Consider the following 23,482-nt stretch of genomic DNA (forward strand, 5'->3'; position numbering starts at 1 on the left):
ACTCTACTAATCATCTTTCCATTCCAATATTTCTGACAGGGTTTTACCTCCACACTTCCATCTGATCCGCTGGAGCTGAATTTGAGGAGCTTCACTGCGTTCTGCTGGAAACATCAAGGTAACTTCAACTCAGCTAACAGTGGCTCAATCCTAAACGGGTTTCTGCTCCCTACACTAGTGCACTACAGAGTCTACACTAGTGCTGTTTACTACACACTCCGTAGTGCACTACAGAGTCTACACTAGCGCTGTTTACTACACACTCCGTAGTGCACTACAGAGTCTACACTAGCGCTGTTTACTACACACTCCGTAGTGCACTACAGAGTCTACACTAGCGCTGTTTACTACACACTCCGTAGTGCACTACAGAGTCTACACTAGCGCTGTTTACTACACACTCCGTAGTGCACTACAGAGTCTACACTAGCGCTGTTTACCACACACTCTGTAGTGCACTACAGAGTCTACACTAGCGCTGTTTACTACACACTCCGTAGTGCACTACAGTCTACACTAGCGCTGTTTACCACACACTCTGTAGTGCACTACAGAGTCTACACTAGCGCTGTTTACTACACACTCCGTAGTGCACTACAGAGTCTACACTAGCGCTGTTTACTACACACTCCGTAGTGCACTACAGTCTACACTAGCGCTGTTTACCACACACTCTGTAGTGCACTACAGAGTCTACACTAGCGCTGTTTACTACACACTCCGTAGTGCACTACAGAGTCTACACTAGCGCTGTTTACTACACACTCCGTAGTGCACTACAGAGTCTACACTAGCGCTGTTTACTACACACTCCGTAGTGCACTACAGAGTCTACACTAGCGCTGTTTACTACACACTCCGTAGTGCACTACAGTCTACACTAGCGCTGTTTACCACACACTCTGTAGTGCACTACAGAGTCTACACTAGCGCTGTTTACTACACACTCCGTAGTGCACTACAGAGTCTACACTAGCGCTGTTTACTACACACTCCGTAGTGCACTACAGAGTCTACACTAGCGCTGTTTACTACACACTCCGTAGTGCACTACAGTCTACACTAGCGCTGTTTACCACACACTCCGTAGTGCACTACAGAGTCTACACTAGCGCTGTTTACTACACACTCCGTAGTGCACTACAGAGTCTACACTAGCGCTGTTTACTACACACTCCGTAGTGCACTACAGTCTACACTAGCGCTGTTTACCACACACTCCGTAGTGCACTACAGAGTCTACACTAGCGCTGTTTACTACACACTCCGTAGTGCACTACAGAGTCTACACTAGCGCTGTTTACTACACACGGCGCTAGTGTAGACTCTGTAGTGCACTACGGAGTGTGTAGTAAACGGCGCTAGTGTAGACTCTGTAGTGCACTACGGAGTGTGTAGTAAACTGCGCTAGTGTAGACTGTAGCGTAGTGCACTACAGAGTCTACACTAGCGCCGTTTACTACACACTCCGTAGTGCACTACAGAGTTTACACTAGCGCCGTTTACTACACACTCCGTAGTGCACTACAGAGTCTACACTAGCGCCGTTTACTACACACTCCGTAGTGCACTACAGAGTCTACACTAGCGCTGTTTACTACACACTCCGTAGTGCACTACAGAGTCTACACTAGCGCTGTTTACTACACACTCCGTAGTGCACTACAGAGTCTACACTAGCGCTGTTTACTACACACTCCGTAGTGCACTACAGAGTCTACACTAGCGCTGTTTACTACACACTCCGTAGTGCACTAGAGTCTACACTAGCGCTGTTTACTACACACTCCGTAGTGCACTACAGAGTCTACACTAGCGCTGTTTACTACACACTCCGTAGTGCACTACAGAGTCTACACTAGCGCTGTTTAATACACACTCCGTAGTGCACTACAGAGTCTACACTAGCGCCGTTTACTACACACTCCGTAGTGCACTACAGAGTCTACACTAGCGCCGTTTACTACACACTCCGTAGTGCACTACAGAGTCTACACTAGCGCCGTTTACTACACACTCCGTAGTGCACTACAGAGTCTACACTAGCGCTGTTTAATACACACTCCGTAGTGCACTACAGAGTCTACACTAGCGCCGTTTACTACACACTCCGTAGTGCACTACAGAGTCTACACTAGCGCCGTTTAATACACACTCCGTAGTGCACTACAGAGTCTACATCAGCGCTGTTTAATACACACTCCGTAGTGCACTACAGAGTCTACACTAGCGCCGTTTACTACACACTCCGTAGTGCACTACAGAGTCTACACTAGCGCTGTTTACTACACACTCCGTAGTGCACTACAGAGTCTACACTAGCGCTGTTTACTACACACTCCGTAGTGCACTACAGAGTCTACACTAGCGCTGTTTACTACACACTCCGTAGTGCACTACAGAGTCTACACTAGCGCTGTTTACTACACACTCCGTAGTGCACTACAGTCTACACTAGCGCTGTTTACCACACACTCCGTAGTGCACTACAGAGTCTACACTAGCGCTGTTTACTACACACTCCGTAGTGCACTACAGAGTCTACACTAGCGCTGTTTACTACACACGGCGCTAGTGTAGACTCTGTAGTGCACTACGGAGTGTGTAGTAAACGGCGCTAGTGTAGACTCTGTAGTGCACTACGGAGTGTGTAGTAAACTGCGCTAGTGTAGACTGTAGCGTAGTGCACTACAGAGTCTACACTAGCGCCGTTTACTACACACTCCGTAGTGCACTACAGAGTTTACACTAGCGCCGTTTACTACACACTCCGTAGTGCACTACAGAGTCTACACTAGCGCCGTTTACTACACACTCCGTAGTGCACTACAGAGTCTACACTAGCGCTGTTTACTACACACTCCGTAGTGCACTACAGAGTCTACACTAGCGCTGTTTACTACACACTCCGTAGTGCACTACAGAGTCTACACTAGCGCTGTTTACTACACACTCCGTAGTGCACTACAGAGTCTACACTAGCGCTGTTTACTACACACTCCGTAGTGCACTAGAGTCTACACTAGCGCTGTTTACTACACACTCCGTAGTGCACTACAGAGTCTACACTAGCGCTGTTTACTACACACTCCGTAGTGCACTACAGAGTCTACACTAGCGCTGTTTAATACACACTCCGTAGTGCACTACAGAGTCTACACTAGCGCCGTTTACTACACACTCCGTAGTGCACTACAGAGTCTACACTAGCGCCGTTTACTACACACTCCGTAGTGCACTACAGAGTCTACACTAGCGCCGTTTACTACACACTCCGTAGTGCACTACAGAGTCTACACTAGCGCTGTTTAATACACACTCCGTAGTGCACTACAGAGTCTACACTAGCGCCGTTTACTACACACTCCGTAGTGCACTACAGAGTCTACACTAGCGCCGTTTAATACACACTCCGTAGTGCACTACAGAGTCTACATCAGCGCTGTTTAATACACACTCCGTAGTGCACTACAGAGTCTACACTAGCGCCGTTTACTACACACTCCGTAGTGCACTACAGAGTCTACATCAGCGCTGTTTAATACACACTCCGTAGTGCACTACAGAGTCTACACTAGCGCTGTTTACCACACACTCCGTAGTGCACTACAGAGTCTACACTAGCGCTGTTTACCACACACTCCGTAGTGCACTACAGAGTCTACACTAGCGCCGTTTACCACACACTCCGTAGTGCACTACAGAGTCTACACTAGCGCTGTTTAATACACACTCCGTAGTGCACTACAGAGTCTACACTAGCGCCGTTTACCACACACTCCGTAGTGCACTACAGAGTCTACACTAGCGCTGTTTACTACACACTCCGTAGTGCACTACAGAGTCTACACTAGCGCCGTTTAATACACACTCCGTAGTGCACTACAGAGTCTACGCCAGCGCCGTTTAATACACACTCCGTAGTGCACTACAGAGTCTACACTAGCGCTGTTTAATACACACTCCGTAGTGCACTACAGAGTCTACACTAGCGCTGTTTACTACACACTCCTTCATAGTGCACTACAGAGTCTACACTAGCGCCGTTTACTACACACTCCGTAGTGCACTACAGAGTCTACACTAGCGCCGTTTACCACACACTCCGTAGTGCACTACAGAGTCTACACTAGCGCCGTTTACCACACACTCCGTAGTGCACTACAGAGTCTACACTAGCGCCGTTTAATACACACTCCGTAGTGCACTACAGAGTCTACACTAGCGCTGTTTACTACACACTCCGTAGTGCACTACAGAGTCTACACTAGCGCTGTTTACCACACACTCCGTAGTTCACTACAGAGTCTACACTAGCGCTGTTTACTACACACTCCGTAGTGCACTACAGAGTCTACACTAGCGCTGTTTACTACACACTCCGTAGTGCACTACAGAGTCTACACTAGCGCTGTTTACTACACACTCCGTAGTGCACTACAGAGTCTACACTAGCGCCGTTTACTACACACTCCGTAGTGCACTACAGAGTCTACACTAGCGCCGTTTAATACACACTCCGTAGTGCACTACAGAGTCTACACTAGCGCCGTTTAATACACACTCCGTAGTGCACTACAGAGTCTACACTAGCGCCGTTTAATACACACTCCGTAGTGCACTACAGAGTCTACACTAGCGCTGTTTAATACACACTCCGTAGTGCACTACAGAGTCTACACTAGCGCTGTTTAATACACACTCCGTAGTGCACTACAGAGTCTACACTAGCGCTGTTTACCACACACTCCTTCATAGTGCACTACAGAGTCTACACTAGCGCCGTTTACTACACACTCCGTAGTGCACTACAGAGTCTACACTAGCGCTGTTTACTACACACTCCGTAGTGCACTACAGAGTCTACACTAGCGCTGTTTACTACACACTCCGTAGTGCACTACAGTCTACACTAGCGCTGTTTACCACACACTCCGTAGTGCACTACAGAGTCTACACTAGCGCTGTTTACTACACACTCCGTAGTGCACTACAGAGTCTACACTAGCGCCGTTTACTACACACTCCATAGTGCACTACAGAGTCTACACTAGTGCTGTTTACCACACACTCCTTCATAGTGCACTACAGAGTCTACACTAGCGCCGTTTACTACACACTCCGTAGTGCACTACAGAGTCTACACTAGCGCTGTTTACTACACACTCCGTAGTGCACTACAGAGTCTACACTAGCGCTGTTTACTACACACTCCGTAGTGCACTACAGTCTACACTAGCGCTGTTTACCACACACTCCGTAGTGCACTACAGAGTCTACACTAGCGCTGTTTACTACACACTCCGTAGTGCACTACAGAGTCTACACTAGCGCCGTTTACTACACACTCCATAGTGCACTACAGAGTCTACACTAGTGCTGTTTACTACACACTCCGTAGTGCACTACAGAGTCTACACTACTATTCGGAGAATAGACATGGGTTCTATGAAATGGGCTTTACGTGTACTTGTAACAAGTTGATTTTTTTGGACAGCTTTCAGAATTTATTTTTTTTAGGACTTACCAGTCAGATGGTGCGCAGCATTCTGGAGATGTTGTCTGATAGGTCTAGGGAATCTGTTTCTGCAGTCACCATGCAAACCCAAGTCATGACACTACCACCATCATGTTTCACTCATGAGCTTGTATACATTGGATCATAAGCGTACCCTTTTTTTTTTTTTCACACTTTCCATTAATTTGGTAGGGGTTCATCCAGCTTATCTCGATATCACTGTTTCACTCGATCTCCCTTCAAGCACAATCAGACACAAACATTTCTTCAAAACCACCAGTAGCAGGAGACCCACTTGTATCTGGCTGTGCTTGAAGGGAGTTGCAGTAAAAACTTGTTGGCAGCATGCTGTGAGAAAGGGAATTCCTTATGACGGTCCTTTTATGACGAGGGCAAACCTTTAGCGGAGCATATACAGGGCTCCAGACTATGACTAAAATGGTCACATTTGCGCCCAAAGATAATTTGCGAGTAGGCAAGTGCGGTTATCACATTTTCATGCTGTAATTAATTAATTAAGGTTTAATCACAGTATTTTAATTCCATGGAAAAATAATAGAAATAATAATAACAATTCATAATAAATATAATTATAATAATAATATTAATAATAATTTTAATGGAAGAAGACACAATGATGAGCTAAAGTTTACCAGTTTACTTGTATGCTCTCTTTCAGTACAATATAGCCAAATATACAAATAACATCTAGATATTTAAATGATCATTACTGACACATACTAACTTATTGTCTGTACAACAGTAGAACTGCAATATACGTTTTTTGAATAACAAGCCAACAGGTTTGCTAATATGGCTAGATAAACATATCTAAACAGCAAGTTCACCTGCACTGTGTGGCAGACGTGTACAATCGTGTTGCATTCCATCAACTTACAATCAAAAGAATTATTCTGGCACACAGTCATTATTAATTGTACAACTTACTTTAAACTGATTATTGTATTTAAGTTGTTAAAATAGGTGACAAACTTTAGCATAGATCAGACATGGGCCACACACGGCCCGTTGTGTTTATTAATCCGGCCCGCCGAACGTGATCAAATTCTATTAAAATAGGTACGGGTAAACCTGGTTCAATTTATCTTTCCCCTGTAATGCCCACGTTTCCCCAAAAGATGTCGCACTTTAGCTACATTGACCTTGTTCGCGTGTATTACTCTCTTTTTCTCTTATGAGCCCTTCTGCAAAAATGAGCTTATCAAAGAAAAGAAAGGTGGCTAGTGAGCAGCGAGTGTTTAATATGGAGTGGACAACAAAGTATTTTCAGTATTTCGCTGAAGTCCGATCAAAGGCTGAATTCCTAATATGCCAAGAAACTGTTGCGGTTTTCAAAGAGTACAATATCAGCCATCACTTTGCACTTTTCAACTGGTGTCCTGTCCCCTGTCCCAAGACCCTGAAACCCCACCACAAGAAGTGCAATTGGAACTGATCGATCTTCAGTCTGACTCCGTCTTAAAGGAGAAGTTCAGCTCTCTTAAACTGAATGACTTTTATGCTTCACTTAACGAAGCCATGTTTCCAAACCTCCGGAAGACTTTGTTTGGTTCGACCTACGTATGTGAACAGACATTCAGCATCATGAACATCAACAAAGCCCCTCACAGATCCAGGTTAACTGACCAACAGCTCAGATCTATCCTGAGAACTGCCACGACAAAACTTCCTCCAGACTTTGATGAACTGGCAAAATAAGATCAACAAAACTGTTGCTACTGAAACTGAACTTGAGATTTTCTGCTGTGTTTATTGATGCACTGGCAAAAAAAAAAAAAAAAAATTTGTTGATCCTTTGGCACTTGATGAAACTGAATTTGTGTTTTTTCTGTTCTTCTTTCGGCTGCTCCCATTAGGGGTCGCCACAGCGGATCATCCGTCTCCATACCCCCCTGTCCTCTACATCTGCCTCTTTTACACCAACTACCTGCATGTCTTCCCTCACCACATCCATGAACCTCCTCCTTGGCCTTCCTCTTTTCCTCCTACCTGGTGGCTCCATCTTCAGCATTTTTCTACCAATATAATTCATGTCCCTCCTCTGCACATGTCCAAACCATCTCAATCTCGCCTCCCTCACCTCGTCACCAAAACATCCTACATGTGCTGTCCCTCTAATAAACTCATTTCTAATCTTGTCCATCCTCGTCACTCCCAACGAAAACCTCAACATCTTCAGCTCTGCTACCTCCAGCTCCACCTCCTGTCTTTTACTCAATGCCACTGTCTCTAATCCATACAACATCTCAGGTCTCACCAGAGTCCTATAAACTTTCCCTTTTTATTCTTGCAGATACCCTACTATCACAAATCACTCCTGTCACTCTTCTCCACCCACTCCACCCTGCCTGCACTCTTTTCTTTACTTCTCTAACACACTCTCCATTACTTTGCACTGTTGACCCCAGGTACCTGAACTCCTCCACCTTCTCCACCTCTTCTCTCTGCAACCGCACCCCTCCACTGCCCTCCCTCTCATTCACACACATGTACTCTGTCTTACTCCTACTGACTTTCATTCCCCTTCTCTCCAGCGTATATCTCCAGCTCTCCAGGCTCTTCTCAACCTGCTCCCTACTCTCACCACAAATCACAATATCATCCGCAAACATCATAGTCCAGGGAGACTCCTGTCTGACCTCATCCGTCAACCTGTCCATCACCACTGCAAACAGGAAAGGGCTTAGGGCCGATCCTTGATGCAGACCAACCTTCACCCTGAACCAGTCTGTCGTTCCTACTGCACACTTCACTGCTGTCACACTGTCCTCATACATGTCCTGCACCACCCTCACATACTTCTCTGACACACCTGACTTCCTCATACAATACCACAACTCCTCTCTCCACCCTGTCGTACGCTTTCTCTAAATCCACAAACACACAATGCAGCTCCTTCTGTCCTTCTCTATACTTCTCCATCAACATCCTCAAAGCAAATAATGCGTCTGTGGTGCTCTTCCTCGGCATGAAACCATACTGTTGCTCACAGATGGTCATCTCTTCTCTCAGCCTGGCTTCCACTACTCTTTCCCATAACTTCATGGTGTGACTGATCAACTTAATTCCCCTGTACCTACTGCAGGTCTGCACATCTCCCTTATTCTTAAAGATCGGTACCAGCACACTCCTTCTCCATTCCTCAGGCATCTTCTCACCTTCCAAAATCCGGTTAAACAATCTGGTTAAAAACTCCACTGCATCTCTCCTAAACATCTCCACGCTTCTACCGGTATGTCATCTGGTCCAACCGACTTTCCACTCTTTATCCTTTTAATCGCTGCTCTCACTTTCTCCTTACTAATCCTATCTACATCCTGCTTCACCAACTCCACATCCTCCAACCTTCTCTCTCTCTGATTTTCCTCATTCATCAGCTGCTCAAAATACTCCCTCCACCTTCTCAACACACTCTCCTCACTAGTCAACACATTTCCATCTCTATCCTTTATTGCTTTTCCTTGGCTTTCACCACATCCCTCTTCACCTGCTGCTGCATCTCCTTGTACTCCTGCCTACTTTTCTCATCACCCTGTCGATCCCACTTCTGTTTTTTTTAACCTACCCTTCTGCTCTCCTGCACTTCCTAATTCCACCACCACGTCTCTTTGTCTTCCTTTCTATTTCCAGATGTCACACCAAGTACTTTTCTAGCTGCCTCCCTCATCACTTCTGCAGTAGTTCCACAATCATCCAGCACCTCTTCACCACCAATGAGCCCCTGTCTGACCTCTTCCCTGAATCTCATACTACAGTCTTCCTCCTTCAGTTTCCACCATCTTATTTTTTCTTTTAGTCCTCACTCTCCTCCTCTTCTTCTTCACCTCCAAAACCATCCTACAGACCACCATCCGATGCTGTCTAGCTACACTGTCCCCCGCCAACACCTTACAGTCTTCAATCTCCTTCAGGTTGCATCTCCTACATAGAACATAATCCACCTGTGTGCACCTTCCTCCTCTCTTATACGTCACCCTATGATCCTCCTTCTTCTTAAAATGCGTGTTCACCACTGCCATTTCCATCCTTTTAGCAAAATCTTCCACCATCTGCCCTTCCACATTCCTCTCCTTAAAACCATACCTACCATCACCTCCTCATCACCTCTGTTCCCTTCACCTACATGCCCATTAAAGTCTGCACCAATCACCAATCTTTCATTTCTAGGTACACTATTTACCACTTCATCTAAATTACTGCAGAATCTTTCCTTCTCAAGTCAAATCAAGAGGCTTTTATTGTCATTTCTACTATACACAGTGGTACAGAGTACACAGAAAAAACGAGACAACGTTTCTCCGGAACCCTGGTGCTACACTAAACAACTACATAAAGTGCATCGATTGCAACCTAGTGCAAACAGTGCAGACAAAAAACAGTACAGACAGACAACACAAGACAAGACAAAAAAACAAATATAGCGCCGACCAGTAAACCAAAAAACTATACCCGGGAGCTGCAAAAGACAGCATGTAAACAGTATAATAAAGTGAAAGGTGCAAAAAACAGCAGTAAGAGAGTGGTACGGTCAAGTATAAATAATAATAAATAAATAAATGGTTGTGGAATGGATTGAGATGAATAATGTGTGTTAAGTGTTCAGTCCAGGTTGTACAGTTCGGTAACACACATTTGAGTGAGTGTGTGTGTGTGTGTGAGTAAGTGTGTGTGAGTTCCATTTCAGTTCTGTGTGTTAAGAAGCCTGATGGCTTGCGGGAAAAAGCTGTTGCACAGTCTTAATGTGGCGGCCCGAATGCTTCGGAACCGTTTTCCTGATGGCAGGAGAGTAAAGACTGTGTGTGACGGGTGTGTGTGGTCATCCACAATGCTGTTTGCTTTGCGGATGCAGCGTGTGGTGTAAATGTCTATAATAGAGGGGAGAGAGACTCTGATGATCTTTTCAGCTGTCCTCACTATCCTCTGTAGGGTCTTGCGATCTGAGACGGTGCAGTTCCCAAACCAGGCAGTGATGCAGCTGCTCAGGATGCTCTCAGTGGTCCCTCTGTAGAACATGATCAGGATGGGGATAGGGAGATGGGCTTTCCTCAGCCTTCTCAGGAAGTAGAGACGCTGCTGGGCTTTCTTCGTGATGGAGCTGGTGTTGAGTGACCAGGTGAGGTTGTCTGCCAGATAAACACCAAGGAATTTGGTGCTCTTGACGATCTCCACTGAGGATCCATCAATAATCGGTGGAGATTGCTCGCTCTGTGCTCTCCTGAAGTCCACAACCATCTCTTTGGTTTTGTCAACGTTTAGAGACAGGTTGTTTGCTGCACACCAGGCTGTTAACCATTGCATCTCCTCTCTGTATGCTAACTCGTCGTTCTTGCTGATTAGACCCACCACAGTCGTGTCATCGGCAAACTTGACGATGTGGTTGGAGCTGTGCATTGCTACACAGTCGTGAGCCAGCAGAGTGAACAGCAGTGGGCTGAGCACACAGCCCTGAGGGGCCTCAGTGCTCAGTGTGGTGGTGCTGGGGCTGCTGTTCCCGATCCGGACTGACTGAGGTCAGGAAGTCCAGGATCCAGTTACAGAGGGAGGTGTTCAGGCCCAGTAGGCTCAACTTCTTATTCTCAGGTGCTGAGGAATGATTGTGTTGAATGCTAAGCTGAAGTCAATAAACAGCATTCGTACATATGAGTCCTTGTTGTCCAGGTGGGTGAGGGCCAGATGGAGGGTTGTGGAGATGGCATCGTCCGTAGAACGGTTCGGACAATACGCAAACTGCATGGGGTCCAGGGAGGGTGGAAGCTGGGTCTTAATGTGCCTCATGACGAGCCTCTCGAAGCACTTCATCACGATGGGTGTGAGCGCGACGGGACGATAGTCATTGAGGCAGGAGACAGTAGATTTCTTCAGACGGGAACAATGGTCGTTGTCTTGAGGCACGTGGGAACAACGTTACTGCTCAGGGAGATGTTGAAGATGTCAGTGAAGACATCTGCTAGCTGTTCTGCACATTCTCTGAGCACTCTGCCAGGAATGTTGTCAAGTCCAGCAGACTTCCGTGGGTTAACTCTGCTTAGAGTTTTCCTCACTTCAGCTGTGGTTAGACAGAGCACCTGGTCAGTGGGAGTAGGGCTGGTCTTCCTCGCCTTTACGTTGTTCTGTACCTCAAACCGGGCGTAGAAGTCGTTCAGCGCATCTGGGAGGGAGGCGTCACGGCCACAAGCAGTTGATGTTGTCTTGTAGTTAGTGATCGCCTGGATGCCCTGCCACATGCGCCGGGTGTCTCCACTGTCCTGGAAGTGGTTGTGGATTTTCTTCGCGTGTGCGTTCCTGGTCTTACTCCCTTTCCACTTGGTTTCCTGAACACACAACATATCTACCTTTCTCCTCTCCATCGTATCAGCTCCCTCTCCCCCTTTACCAGTCATAGTACCAACATTTAAAGTACCAACCCGAACCTCCACTCTCCTACACTTCTGCTGTCTCTGTAGACGTCTTCCTCCTCTCCTTCTCCTCCTTCACCCGGGCCTCGACCGATCCGGTATGAAATTCTGAATCGTGACCCGCATATTCGATTTGGCACATGTTTTACGCTGGATGCCCTTCCTAACGCAACCCTCCCCATTTATCCGGGCTTGGGAACGGCAATAAGAGTGCACTGGCTTGAGCCTCCCTAATGGCTGGGTTTATATATACAGTACAGACCAAAAGTTTATATATATATATATATATATACAGTACAGACCAAAAGTTTGGACACACCTTCTCATTCAAAGAGTTTTCTTTATTTTCATGACTATGAAAATTGTAGAGTCACACTGAAGGCATCAAAACTATGAATTAACACGTGAAATTATATACATAACAAAAAAGTGAACTGAAAATATGTCATATTGTAGGTTATCCAAAGTAGGCATCAAGAGAATGCCAAGAGTGTGCAAAGCAGTAATCTAAGCCAAAGGTGGCTACTTTGAAGAACCTACAATATGACATATTTTCAGTTGTTTCACACTTTTTTGTTATGTATATAATTCCATATATAATTCCACATGTGTTAATTCATAGTTTTGATGCCTTCAGTGTGACTCTACAATTTTCATAGTCATGAAAATAAAGAAAACTCTTTGAATGAGAAGGTGTGTCCAAACATTTGGTCTGTACTGTGTGTGTGTGTATGTATATATGTATGTATGTAAATATAATATATATATATATATATATATATATATATATATATATATATATATATATATATATATATATATATATATATATATAATATATCCTGGCCCGGCCCGGCCCCTCTGTCAAATTTTAGAACCCATTGTGGCCCGTGAGTTAAAACGTTTGCCCATCCCTGGCATAGCTAGTAGAGTTCTAGGTAACGCTTTACATCGAAACAAGATACATGGCAAATGTTTTATTTTTTTTTGGTGTTCAACATGGAAATGAGAAGAAAACTTACCGTGATCTCCCTGTCGTGAAGATGAGCGAAAATGTTAGACGTGTTCCCGTGTTTGGCTGCCATTTTCCGTCAGTGAAGTATGTGATGGTGTATGTATGAGGACAGCGTGACCGCAGTGAAGTGTGCAGTAGGAATGACAGACTGGTTCAAGGTGGAGGTTGTACTGCATCAAGGATTGGCTCTGAGCCCTTTCCTGTTTGCAGTGGTCCTTGGCCTTTCTCTTTTCCTCCTTCCTGGTGGCTCCATCCTCAGATATACTCCATGTCCCTCCTCTGCACATGTCCAAACCATCTCAATCCCACCTCACATACCTTGTCTCCAAAACATCCTGCATGCGCTGTCCCTGTAATAAACTCATTTCTAATCCTGTCCATCCTCGTCACTCCCAACGAAAACCACAACAGCTTCATGAGCTCTCCACCTCCTGTCTTTTACTCAATGCCACTCTCTCTAAACCATACAACATCTCAGGTTTCACCACAGTCCTATAAACTTTCCCTTTCACTCTCCCAGATACTCTTCTATCACAAATCACTCTTGCTATCACTCTACTCCACCCACTCCACCCTGCCTGCACTCTTTTCTTCACTTCTCTAACACACTCTCCATTACTTTGCACTGTTGACCCCAGGTCCCTGAACTCCTCCACCTTCTCCACCTCTTCTCCCTGCAACCGCACCCCTCCACTGCCCTCCCTCTCATTCACACACATGTACTCTGTCTTACTTCTACTGACTTTCATTCCCCTTCTCTCCAGCGCATACATCCACCTCTCCAGGATCTTCTCCACCTGCTCCCTACTCTCACCACAAATCACAATATCATCCACAAACATCATAGGATTATTAAGGAGGAAGTGAGAGCAGCGATTAAGAGGATGAAGATTGGAAAGTCGGTTGGACCAGATCACATACCTGTAAAAGCATGGAGATGTTTAGGAGAGATGCAGTGGAGTTTTTAACCAGGTTGTTTAACAGGATTTTGGAAAGTGAGAAGATGCCTGAGGAATGGAGTATGCTGGTACTAAACTTTAAGAATAAGGGAGATGTGCATACCTGCAGTAACTTCAGGGAATAAAGTTGATCAGTCACACCATGAAGTTATGGGAAAGAGTAGTGGAAGACAGGCTGAGAGAAGAGGTGACCATCTGTGAGCAACAGTTTGGTTTCATGCCGAGGAAGAGCACCACAGAAGCATTATTTGCTTTGAGAATGTTGATGGAGAAGTATAGAGAAGGTCAGAAGGAGAGTTGCATTGTGTGTTTGTGGATTTAGAGTTGTGGTGTTGTATAAGGAAGTCAGGTGTGTCAGAGAAGTATGTGAGGGTGGTGCAGGACATGTATGAGGACAGTGTGACAGCAGTGACGTGTGCAGGAGGAACGACAGACTGGTTCAAGGTGGAGGTTGGACTGCATCAAGGATTGGCTCTGAGCCCTTTTCTGTTTGCAGTGGTGATGGACAGGTTGAAGGACGAGGTCAGACAGATGTCTTTGTGAACTATGATGTTTGCGGATGATACTGTGATTTGTGGTGAGAGTAGGGAGCAGGTAGAGAAGAGCCTGGAGAGGCGTAGGTACGTTTTGGAGAGAAGGGGAATGAAAGTCAGTAGGAGTAAGACAGAATACATGTGTGTGAATGAGAGGGAGGGCAGTGGAGTGGTGTGGAGAGGTGGAGAAGGTGGAGGAGTTAAGAGACAGAGGCACTGAGTAAAAGACAAGAGTAGTAGGATAAGTTTGAGGATAGAGCCACCAGGGGTGTGTGGGGTTGTCCACAATACTGTTGCCTTTGCGGATGCAGCATGTGGTGTAAATGTCAATGATGGAGGGAAGAGAGAGAGAGAGACTGATGGGGGTGATGGGCTTTCCTCAGCCTTCTCAGGAAATAGAGACGCTGCTGGGCTTTCTTTCTGATAGAGCTGGTGTGAAGTGACCAGGTGAAGCTCTCTGCCAGATGAACGGCAAGGAATTTAGTGTGCCGGCAAGGAATAGCAGTGGGCTGAGCACACAGCCCTGAGGGGCTCCAATGCTCAGTGTGGTGGTGCTGGAGATGCTGTTCCCAATCTGGACTGACTGATCAGTCAGGAAGTCCAGGATCCAGTTGCGGAGGGAGATGTTGAGGCCCAGTAGGGGCCTGAACATATAGGTGCTCATATAGGTGCTGAGGGATGATTGTGTTGAATGCTGAACTGGTTTTTCTAAACAGCATCCATACATATGTGTCCTTGTTGTCCTGGTGGGTGAGGGCCTGTTGGAGGGTCGTGGTGATGCCATCGTCCATAGAACAGTTCGACAATACGCAAACCTAATGGGGTCAATTAAGGGTGAAAGCTTGGACTTAATGTGGGCGTCATGAGGCGCATAGGAGCAACAGCGCTGCTCAGGGAGATGTTAGTGAAAACATACGCTCGCTGTTTGGCACAATCCGCTCGCTGTTCTGCACAATCCCTGAGCACAAGAAGGTTAAGTTGTCTTGTAGTTTGTGATCGCCTGGATGCCCTGCCACATGCAATGGGTGTCTCCGCTGTTCTGGAAGTGGCAGTGAATTTTCTTGGCCTGTGTGCGCTTCACCCCTCTAATGGCTCTGAACCGTTTGGCCCTTGCTGTTCTTAAGACTGTTTTAAAGTCTCTAGACTTTATCAGTGCACACACCACTGCGGTCATACACAGTTTCTGGTGGTATGTACACTCCAAAAAGTAAAGCAGTGGTAAATTCCTGGGGTAAATAAAATACCCTGCATCTTATATGTACATCATATCTACATCTTATATCTACATTTGTGATTATCCTCAAGATGGCGGCGCGGCAGTAGCTCGCAGCGGCCACTCCAGACCCAAAATGGTGCTACTCTCACTTTGTAGCCCGCCTTACACAACACATGGACATCAGAGCAACCGGTGTCCCTGTGTACAACCGAAAAACCCTGAAAGAACTCAGAAACAACCCAAACAACACCATTAATGATGACCTGCGGCAGAAGCTACGCGACCTCGGCATCGCCTGCGGCGGACGGGCGGAGGAGGGGGAATCGAGAGCACTGCGCGAGAAAACAGAAGCGCGGAAAGCGAGCGGGTGCTAATGATAGGCTAAAAGCTAACCCTAGCCGGCCCGCTCTACCATCACTACTGCTGGCAAATGTCTGCTCCCTGGACAATAAACTAGACTACATCAGACTCCAACAAGCTACTCGGCGTGAGTACAGACACTGCTGCGTTTTTGTGTTTACGGAGACGTGGCTGAGCGACAGAGTTCCGGACGCCGCCATCCAGCTGGACGGGCTAGCCGCGTTTCGTGCCGACAGGAATGCAGCTCTGTGCGGTAAGACTCGCGGCGGCGGTCTGTGTGTTTACATCAACACGGAATGGTGTAAGAACTCTGTGCTTGTTTCTACCTACTGCTTAAAGCTGCTGGAGTTCATTGTTGTGAGATGTAGACCTTTTTATTTACCACGGGAATTCACCACCGCTATTGTGCTCGGAGTGTACATACCACCTAGCGCTAATGCTAAGGAAGCGCTCAGTGTACTCTACGGGACCATTAGCGGACTTCAAAGCTCACACCCTGACGGATTGTTTATAGTAGCCGGAGATTTTAATCACGCAAATCTCAGGACTGTGCTTCCCAAATTCTATCAGAATGTGGACTTTGCAACCAGAGGAGAAAACACGCTGGATGTTGTTTACACAAACATCCGGGGCGCATACCGGGCGAAGCCCCGCCCCCACCTCGGTTACTCAGACCACATCTCTGTTATGCTGATCCCACTCAGCAGGCGTTCAAGACCAGTTCGAAAACAAGTGAGAACCTGGCCAGCAGGATCCATGTCTGCTCTCCAGGATTGTTTTGAATGCACTGACTGGGACATGTTCAGGGAAGCTGCAACCAACGGCGATTTCATCAACTTGGAGGAATACACGTCAACAGTGACCAGCTACATCGGCAAGTGCATTGATGACGTGACTATCTCCAAGACTATCACTACACGCTCCAACCAGAAGCCGTGGATGACCGCCAAGGTGCGTGCGCTGCTAAAAACAATAGACTCTGCCTTCAGAGCAGGGGACAGGGCGGCCTTGAAAACAGCAAGGGCCAAACTGTCCCGTGCCATCAGAGAGGCGAAGCGCGCACACGCCAAGAGAATTCACGGCCACTTCCAGGACAGTGGAGACACCCGGCGCATGTGGCAGGGCATCCAGGCGATCACGAATTACAAGACCACAATACCTGCTTGTGACCGTGACGCCTCCCTCCCAGATGCGCTGAACGACTTCTACGCCCGGTTCGAGGTGCAGAACAACATGGTGGCGAGGAAGACCATCCCTCCTCCCAGTGACTAGGTGCTCTGTCTAACCACAGCTAAAGTGAGGAAAACTCTATGCAGAGTTAACCCACGGAAGTCTGCTGGACCAGACAACATTCCTGGCAGAGTGCTCAGGGAATGTGCACAACAGCTAGCAGATGTCCTCACTGACATCTTCAACATCTCCCTAAACAGGGCCACTGTTCCTACATGCCTCAAGACGACGACCATCGTTCCTGTGCCGAAAAAGTCTTCTGTCCCCTGCCTCAATGACTATCGTCCCGTTGCACTCACACCCATCATGATGAAGTGCTTCGAGAGGCTCGTCATGAGGCACATAAAGACCCAGCTTCCACCCGCACTGGACCCCATGCAGTTTGCATATCGTCCAAACCGCTCCACGGACGATGCTATCTCCACAACCCTTCATCTGGCCCTCACCCATCTGGATAACAAGGACTCTTATGTAAGGATGCTGTTCATAGACTTCAGTTCAGCATTCAACACAATCATTCCTCAGCACCCGATCGAGAAGCTGAGCCTACTGGGCCTGAACACCTCCCTCTGCAACTAGATCCTGGACTTCCTGACTGGAAGACCTCAGTCAGTCTGGATCGGAAACAGCATCTCCAGCACCACCACACTGAGCACTGGGGCCCCCCAGGGCTGTGTGCTCAGTCCATTGCTGTTCACTCTGCTGACTCACGACTGTGCACCAATGCACAGCTCGAATCACATCATCAAGTTTTCCGATGACACGACCGTGGTGGGTCTAATCAGCAAGAACGACGAGTCAGCATACAGAGAGGAGGTGCAACGGTTAACAGCCTGGTGTGGAGCCAACAACCTGTCTCTAAACGTTGACAAAACTAAAGAGATGGTTGTTCACTTCAGGAGAACACAGAGTGATCATTCCCCACTGAACATCGCTGGATCCTCAGTGGAGATCGTCAAGAGCACCAAATTCCTTGGTGTTCATCTGGCGGACAAGCTCACCTGGTCACTTAACACCAGCTCCATCACTAAGAAAGCCCAGCAGCGTCTCTACTTTCTGAGAATGCTGAGGAAAGCTCATCTCCCTCCCCCCATCCTGACCATGTTCTACAGAGGGACCATCGAGAGCATCTTGAGCAGCTGCATCACTGCCTGGTTTGGGAACTGCACCGTCTCGGATCGCAAGACCCTACAGAGGATAGTGAGGACAGCTGAGAAGATCATCGGAATCTCTTTCCCCTCTATCATGGACATTTACACCACACACTGCATCCACAAAGCACACAGCATTGTGGATGACCACACACACCCGTCACACACACTTTTTCACACTCCTACCATCAGGGAAACGGTCCTGAAGCATTCGGGCCGCCACATCCAGACTGTGCAACAGTTTTTTCCCACAAGCCATCAGGCTCCTCAACAAAGAACTGAACTGAACTCTCTTTCTCACACTCACACACACACACACACACACAACTGTGTGACTGATCTGCACAAACCGGACTCAACACCCATCATACAATTCGCTCACCCAGGTTTCAATACCAATCACACTTTTCACTATCGCAAAATGTTTACATGCCGTCTGTTGCCGATTCCGGGACTTGTTATTTTGCACAATATTCTGTCCAAATCCTTTGGTCACTGTTCACTTTATTTTTGATTGCTGCTACTGCTGAATTGCACAAATTCTGTTTACATTTTTCTGTTTACACTGCACCTTATTCTGTTACGACAGGTTTTACTGGCGGAACTATTTCCATTTTTATTTTTATATTTTGTGTATTGTGTATTGTCCTGCACTGTCCTGTGTTGTCTTGCACTGTCTTGTGTTGTCTTTTGCACTGTTTGCACCAGCTGCACACATGCACTTTATGTGGCGAGGATCTTAGTTCTCGGCCCTGTGTTTTTCTGTTCTGTACTGTTTGTTTTATGTTGTTTTATGTAGCACCTGGGTTCAGGAGGAACGTTGTTTCATTTCACTGTGTACTGCATCAGCTATATATGGTTGAAATGACAATAAAAGCTTCTTGACTCTTGTAGATATAACAGGAAATATACAGTGTTGATAAAGCAAGGAATACTCACATATACTTTCTTACATATTCTCTGCTTTTTAAACATTGAGTCTGTTGTGTAGCTTAGCATAGAAATGGTTTATTAAAACATTGATCCGTTGTCTGTTTTCCTTCTTTCTGATCCAGATAGAAGTGGTGTCCAGTCTTCTACTGCTATCCTGCTACCTACAGAACATCAATTTATCCCTGCAAGAACATCACTATATAAAATTAGGATGATCTCTGGTGCAATTAAATGTGGGGATCTGAAATCCACAGAGATCTGTAGTAGTAATCAAAGCTCATCTGGCACTTTCCACTGTAGCCTCCTTTACAGACAAGTGCAAAATAAAATTTACCAGTGCACAGACTGTGGCAAGATCTTCAGTCAAAAAAATACTTTTAAGGAACATCAGCAAATTCACAATGGAGAGAAGCTATACAGCTGTTCGCACTGTGGGAAGCGCTTCAATCAGAAGGGTACTCTCAAGAAACACCAGTGTGTTCACTCAGCAGAGAAGCCGTATCACTGCTTAAACTGTGGAAAAGGTTTTTGTCAGAAGAGCACTCTGAAGGAACACCAGCGCATCCACACAGGAGAGAAGCCGTATCATTGTTTAGACTGTGGGAAGAGTTTTAGTCAAAGTGGGAATCTCAAGAAACACCAGCGGATTCACTCGGGTGAAAAGCCGTATCAGTGCTCTCAGTGCGGCAAGAATTTCACGAGTCACAGTGATCTCCGGCGGCATCAGCGCACTCACTCGGGGGAGAAGCTGTACCAGTGTACAAAGTGCGAGAAGAGTTTTATTGAGCGCAGCAATCTTGTAAAGCACCAGCGGGTTCACACTGGAGAAAAGCCGTATCAGTGCTCGGACTGTGGGAAGAGTTTTACCCAAAAGTGTAACCTCCAGAAACACCTGCGCACTCACACCGGAGATAAACCATTTCACTGCTTAGAGTGTGGGAAGAGTTTTACTCAAGGAACCGACCTCCAAATACACCAACGTGTCCACACGGGGGAGAAACCGTACCACTGTACACTCTGTGGAAAGAACTTTACCACCCAGAGTAATCTTCTGCGACATCAGCGCATTCACACGGGCGAGAAACCGTATCAGTGCTCAGAGTGCGAGAAGAGTTTTATAGAGAAAGGTTTCCTGATACAACACCTACGGACTCATACAGGAGAGAAACCGTATCAGTGTTTGTACTGCGGGATGAGTTTTACACAGAGGGGTAACCTCAGAAAACATATTCACGTTCATACCGGAGATAAACCATATAAGTGTTTAGAGTGCGGGAAGAGTTTTATCCAGGAAGCCGATCTTCAAGTGCACCAACACGTTCACACTGGGCAGAAACCATATTACTGTTCAGCATGCGGGAAGAGCTTTAGTAGGCATAGTAGTTTCCAGCGACACCAGAGGATCCACACCGGGGAGAAACCATATCAGTTTTCAGATTGTGGTATGAGTAAGCTTATGAAACACCAGAGGACTCACACAGTGGAGGGTTTTAGTAGATATAGGAACGTGCAGGAACACGATCCCCTTTAAACAGAGATCCAGGACAATCAACAATTTTTTTTTGATAAAAGTGTGGGGAATAAATAGATCACTTCAGTCATTTTTCAGACTCCAAATCAACATAAAGGGCAAGCATATATTATATTATGCATTAGACCTTGATGTCAGTGTGGTGTCTAGGCAGGTACGACCAAAGAGCAACCCAACCCAATCTCGTCCACCAGCAGTGTCTATACACATTGGTAGAAATTAAAAGCACATTTACGAGTTATGTCTTTAAAAATTTCAAGTTTATCCCCAATAAGTGAGCCAGTGGCAACTTTGGCTAAGAAAAATTTAGAGATGTCATGTGGAAGATACCTTGGACATATCCAGATTCAAAAGGGAACCCATCCTCATATGGGTGGCACCGAATGTCCATTCCAATACAGTTCTGTCATTGTTGAAGTGTACTGTGTTTAAATGCAAACCTCAACAAACCTGAGTGAGCAAGTAGTTGTGGGGAGACAACAGCATCCAAATATCCCAGTTCAACAAAACACTATATCCATGATCCTTCCAGATCTGCTCCTTCACCTCAGAAACACCTACTGACTACAGACTCAACTAAATAAATGTCTTCAGCCTCGACTTGAACACTGAGACTGTGTCTGAGTCCTGAACACTGATTGGAAGGTTGTTCCATAACTGCAGGGTTTATAAGAGAAACATCTGCCCCCTGCTGTAGTCTTCATTATTTGAGGTACCAACAAATAGCCTGCACCTTTTGATCTAAGTAGGCGTAGAGAATCATATTGGTACTCAGATACTGTGGTGTGAGGGCGTTAAATGCTTTATACGTTAGTAGTAGTATTTTTGAATCATTGACATTTACATTTGGGGCATTTAGCAGACGCCCTTATCCAGAGCGACGTACAAAAGTGCTTTGAGTCTCTAGCAATGAATAAATCTACACTGGTACACAAGATTACAAACGTAATATAAATATAACTCTTGAATTCTACAAAGCAAACTTGGAAAGTGCTAATTTAAGTGTTTCAGGAAGAGGTAGGTCTTCAATCGTTGCTTGAAGATAGCCAGGGACTCTGCTGTACAGACATCTAGGGGAAGTTCATTCCACCACCTCGGTGCCAGAACAGAGAAGAGCCAGTGTAAGATGTAATTGGGAGCAGTGTAGACTGATTAAAACAGGGCTGATGTGCTCATATTTCCTGGTTCTGGTAAGGACACTTGCTGCATTCTGGAGTAACTGAAGCTTATTTATGCACTTACTACCCCAATTACAAAAAGGTTTGGGACACTGACACAAAGAAAAACAATGCAATGATTTGTGAATCTCATAAATCCATATTCTATTCACAATAATAATAATGTTTAAAATGAGAGTACATTTCAAAAATTACTTATTTTTGAATTTGATGGCTGCAACACATCTAAAAAAAAGTTGGACATGGCCATGTTTCCCACTGTGTAGCATCACATCGTCTGTCCATATATACATCTGGGAACTGACATCGTTTGCTGATGTTTTGGGTGAAGAATGCAGTCCCATATGTGTCTGATACAGAATTCTAGCTGCTTCTTGCTTCTGGGTGTCCTTTGTTGTGTTTTTTTATTTTTCTAATGAACCAAACGTTAAAACATGGTGAAAGGTCTAGACTGCAGGCAGGCAAGTTCAGCACCTAGACTCTTCTACTACTAAGTTCAATTTAATTCATGTTTATTTGTATTGCACTTTCAACAATGAACATTGTCTCAAAGCAGCTTTACACAGATAATGTGGTAAGAAAGAATTCATGTTTGTCTTAATGTCTTAACATTTAAAGACTCCACTAAATAAATATGTGTTCAGCCTCGACTTGAACACTGAGACTGTGTCTGAGTCCCGAACACTGAATGGAAGGTTGTTCCATAACTGTGGGGTTTATAAGAGAAACATCTGCCCCTGCTGTAGTCTACGTTATTTGGGGTACCAACAAATAGCCTGCACCTTTTGATCTAAGTAGGTGTGGAGGATCATCCTGGTACAGAAGTTTACTCAGATACTGCAGTAGTAGTACAGTAGTAGTATTTTATAATCAGTGTGAGATGTAATTGGGAGCAGTGTAGATGATTAAAACAGGGCTGATGTGATCATATTTTCTAGATCTAGTGAGGACTCTTGCTGCTGCATTCTGAACCAACTGAAACTTATTTCTGCACTTTAGCGATATTTCTGAGGTGAAAGAAGGAGATCCTGGTAATATTATTCACGTGAGCCTCCAAGGTCTATAATCACACCAAGGTCTTTGACTGCTGTGCACACTAAGACAGAAACACCATCCAGTTATCAAGCATCCACTGTCTAATGTCCTTTATGAGGACGTGGTTCCATGGTAACCAGAGAACAGTTTTCTACTTTGCCGCAGTACATTTTAAATGAGTGCATGTCTTTTTTTGCATGATAGAAATCAAACCTACATTTGTGGATCACATGGCAAACTGTGTTCACAAACAATGGTTTCTGGAGGTGTGAATGATCCCATGCAGTAATTTTCATTACAGAATCATGAATGTTTTAAATGAAAAATCACAGTCATCTGATGTGAATTTTCACCCTCGTCTCTTGTGCACAGAGATTACTCTAAATTCTTCAAAACATTAGATGATA

The 23,482-nt window shown here is 45.7% G+C and overlaps 3 protein-coding genes across 4 annotated transcripts in view; 1 reads left to right on the forward strand and 2 right to left on the reverse strand.

The window, feature by feature from the left end:
• LOC310738501 (uncharacterized protein) overlaps nt 1–22,204 on the forward strand; it is a 22,358-nt gene extending 154 nt beyond the window's left edge. Inside the window, exons 1-2 of one of the 2 annotated variants that reach the window (XM_083563483.1) lie at nt 1–118; nt 19,454–22,204. The exon at nt 1–118 is cut by the window's left edge and continues 154 nt beyond it. In XM_083563483.1, coding sequence (XP_083419609.1) covers nt 19,543–20,862 — 1,320 coding nt within the window. In that variant the 5' untranslated portion in view covers nt 1–118; nt 19,454–19,542 and the 3' untranslated portion in view covers nt 20,863–22,204. Of the gene's footprint in view, nt 119–14,310; nt 14,431–19,453 lie in introns of those variants that run through there. The other variant, XM_083563484.1, reaches the window with a different exon arrangement.
• The window catches only part of LOC310738875 (uncharacterized protein), a 183,583-nt gene continuing 166,625 nt past the window's right edge, over nt 6,525–23,482 (reverse strand). The window contains exon 2 of the mRNA XM_083564319.1: nt 6,525–7,466. Within this exon, the coding sequence (XP_083420445.1) occupies nt 7,463–7,466 (4 nt within the window). The 3' untranslated portion in view covers nt 6,525–7,462. The remainder of the gene's footprint in view (nt 7,467–23,482) is intronic.
• LOC310739062 (uncharacterized protein) lies at nt 9,999–11,793 on the reverse strand. The gene is made up of 2 exons (XM_083564665.1): nt 11,432–11,793; nt 9,999–11,323 (listed from the first exon to the last, which is right to left on the reverse strand). The coding sequence occupies exon 2, from the start codon at nt 10,928–10,930 to the stop codon at nt 10,220–10,222; it is 711 nt and encodes a 236-aa protein (XP_083420791.1). The 5' UTR covers nt 10,931–11,323; nt 11,432–11,793; the 3' UTR covers nt 9,999–10,219.

The sequence above is a fragment of the Silurus aristotelis genome, assembly GCF_946808225.1.
Source record: "Silurus aristotelis genome assembly, chromosome: 2".
Lineage (NCBI taxonomy): Eukaryota > Metazoa > Chordata > Actinopteri > Siluriformes > Siluridae > Silurus > Silurus aristotelis.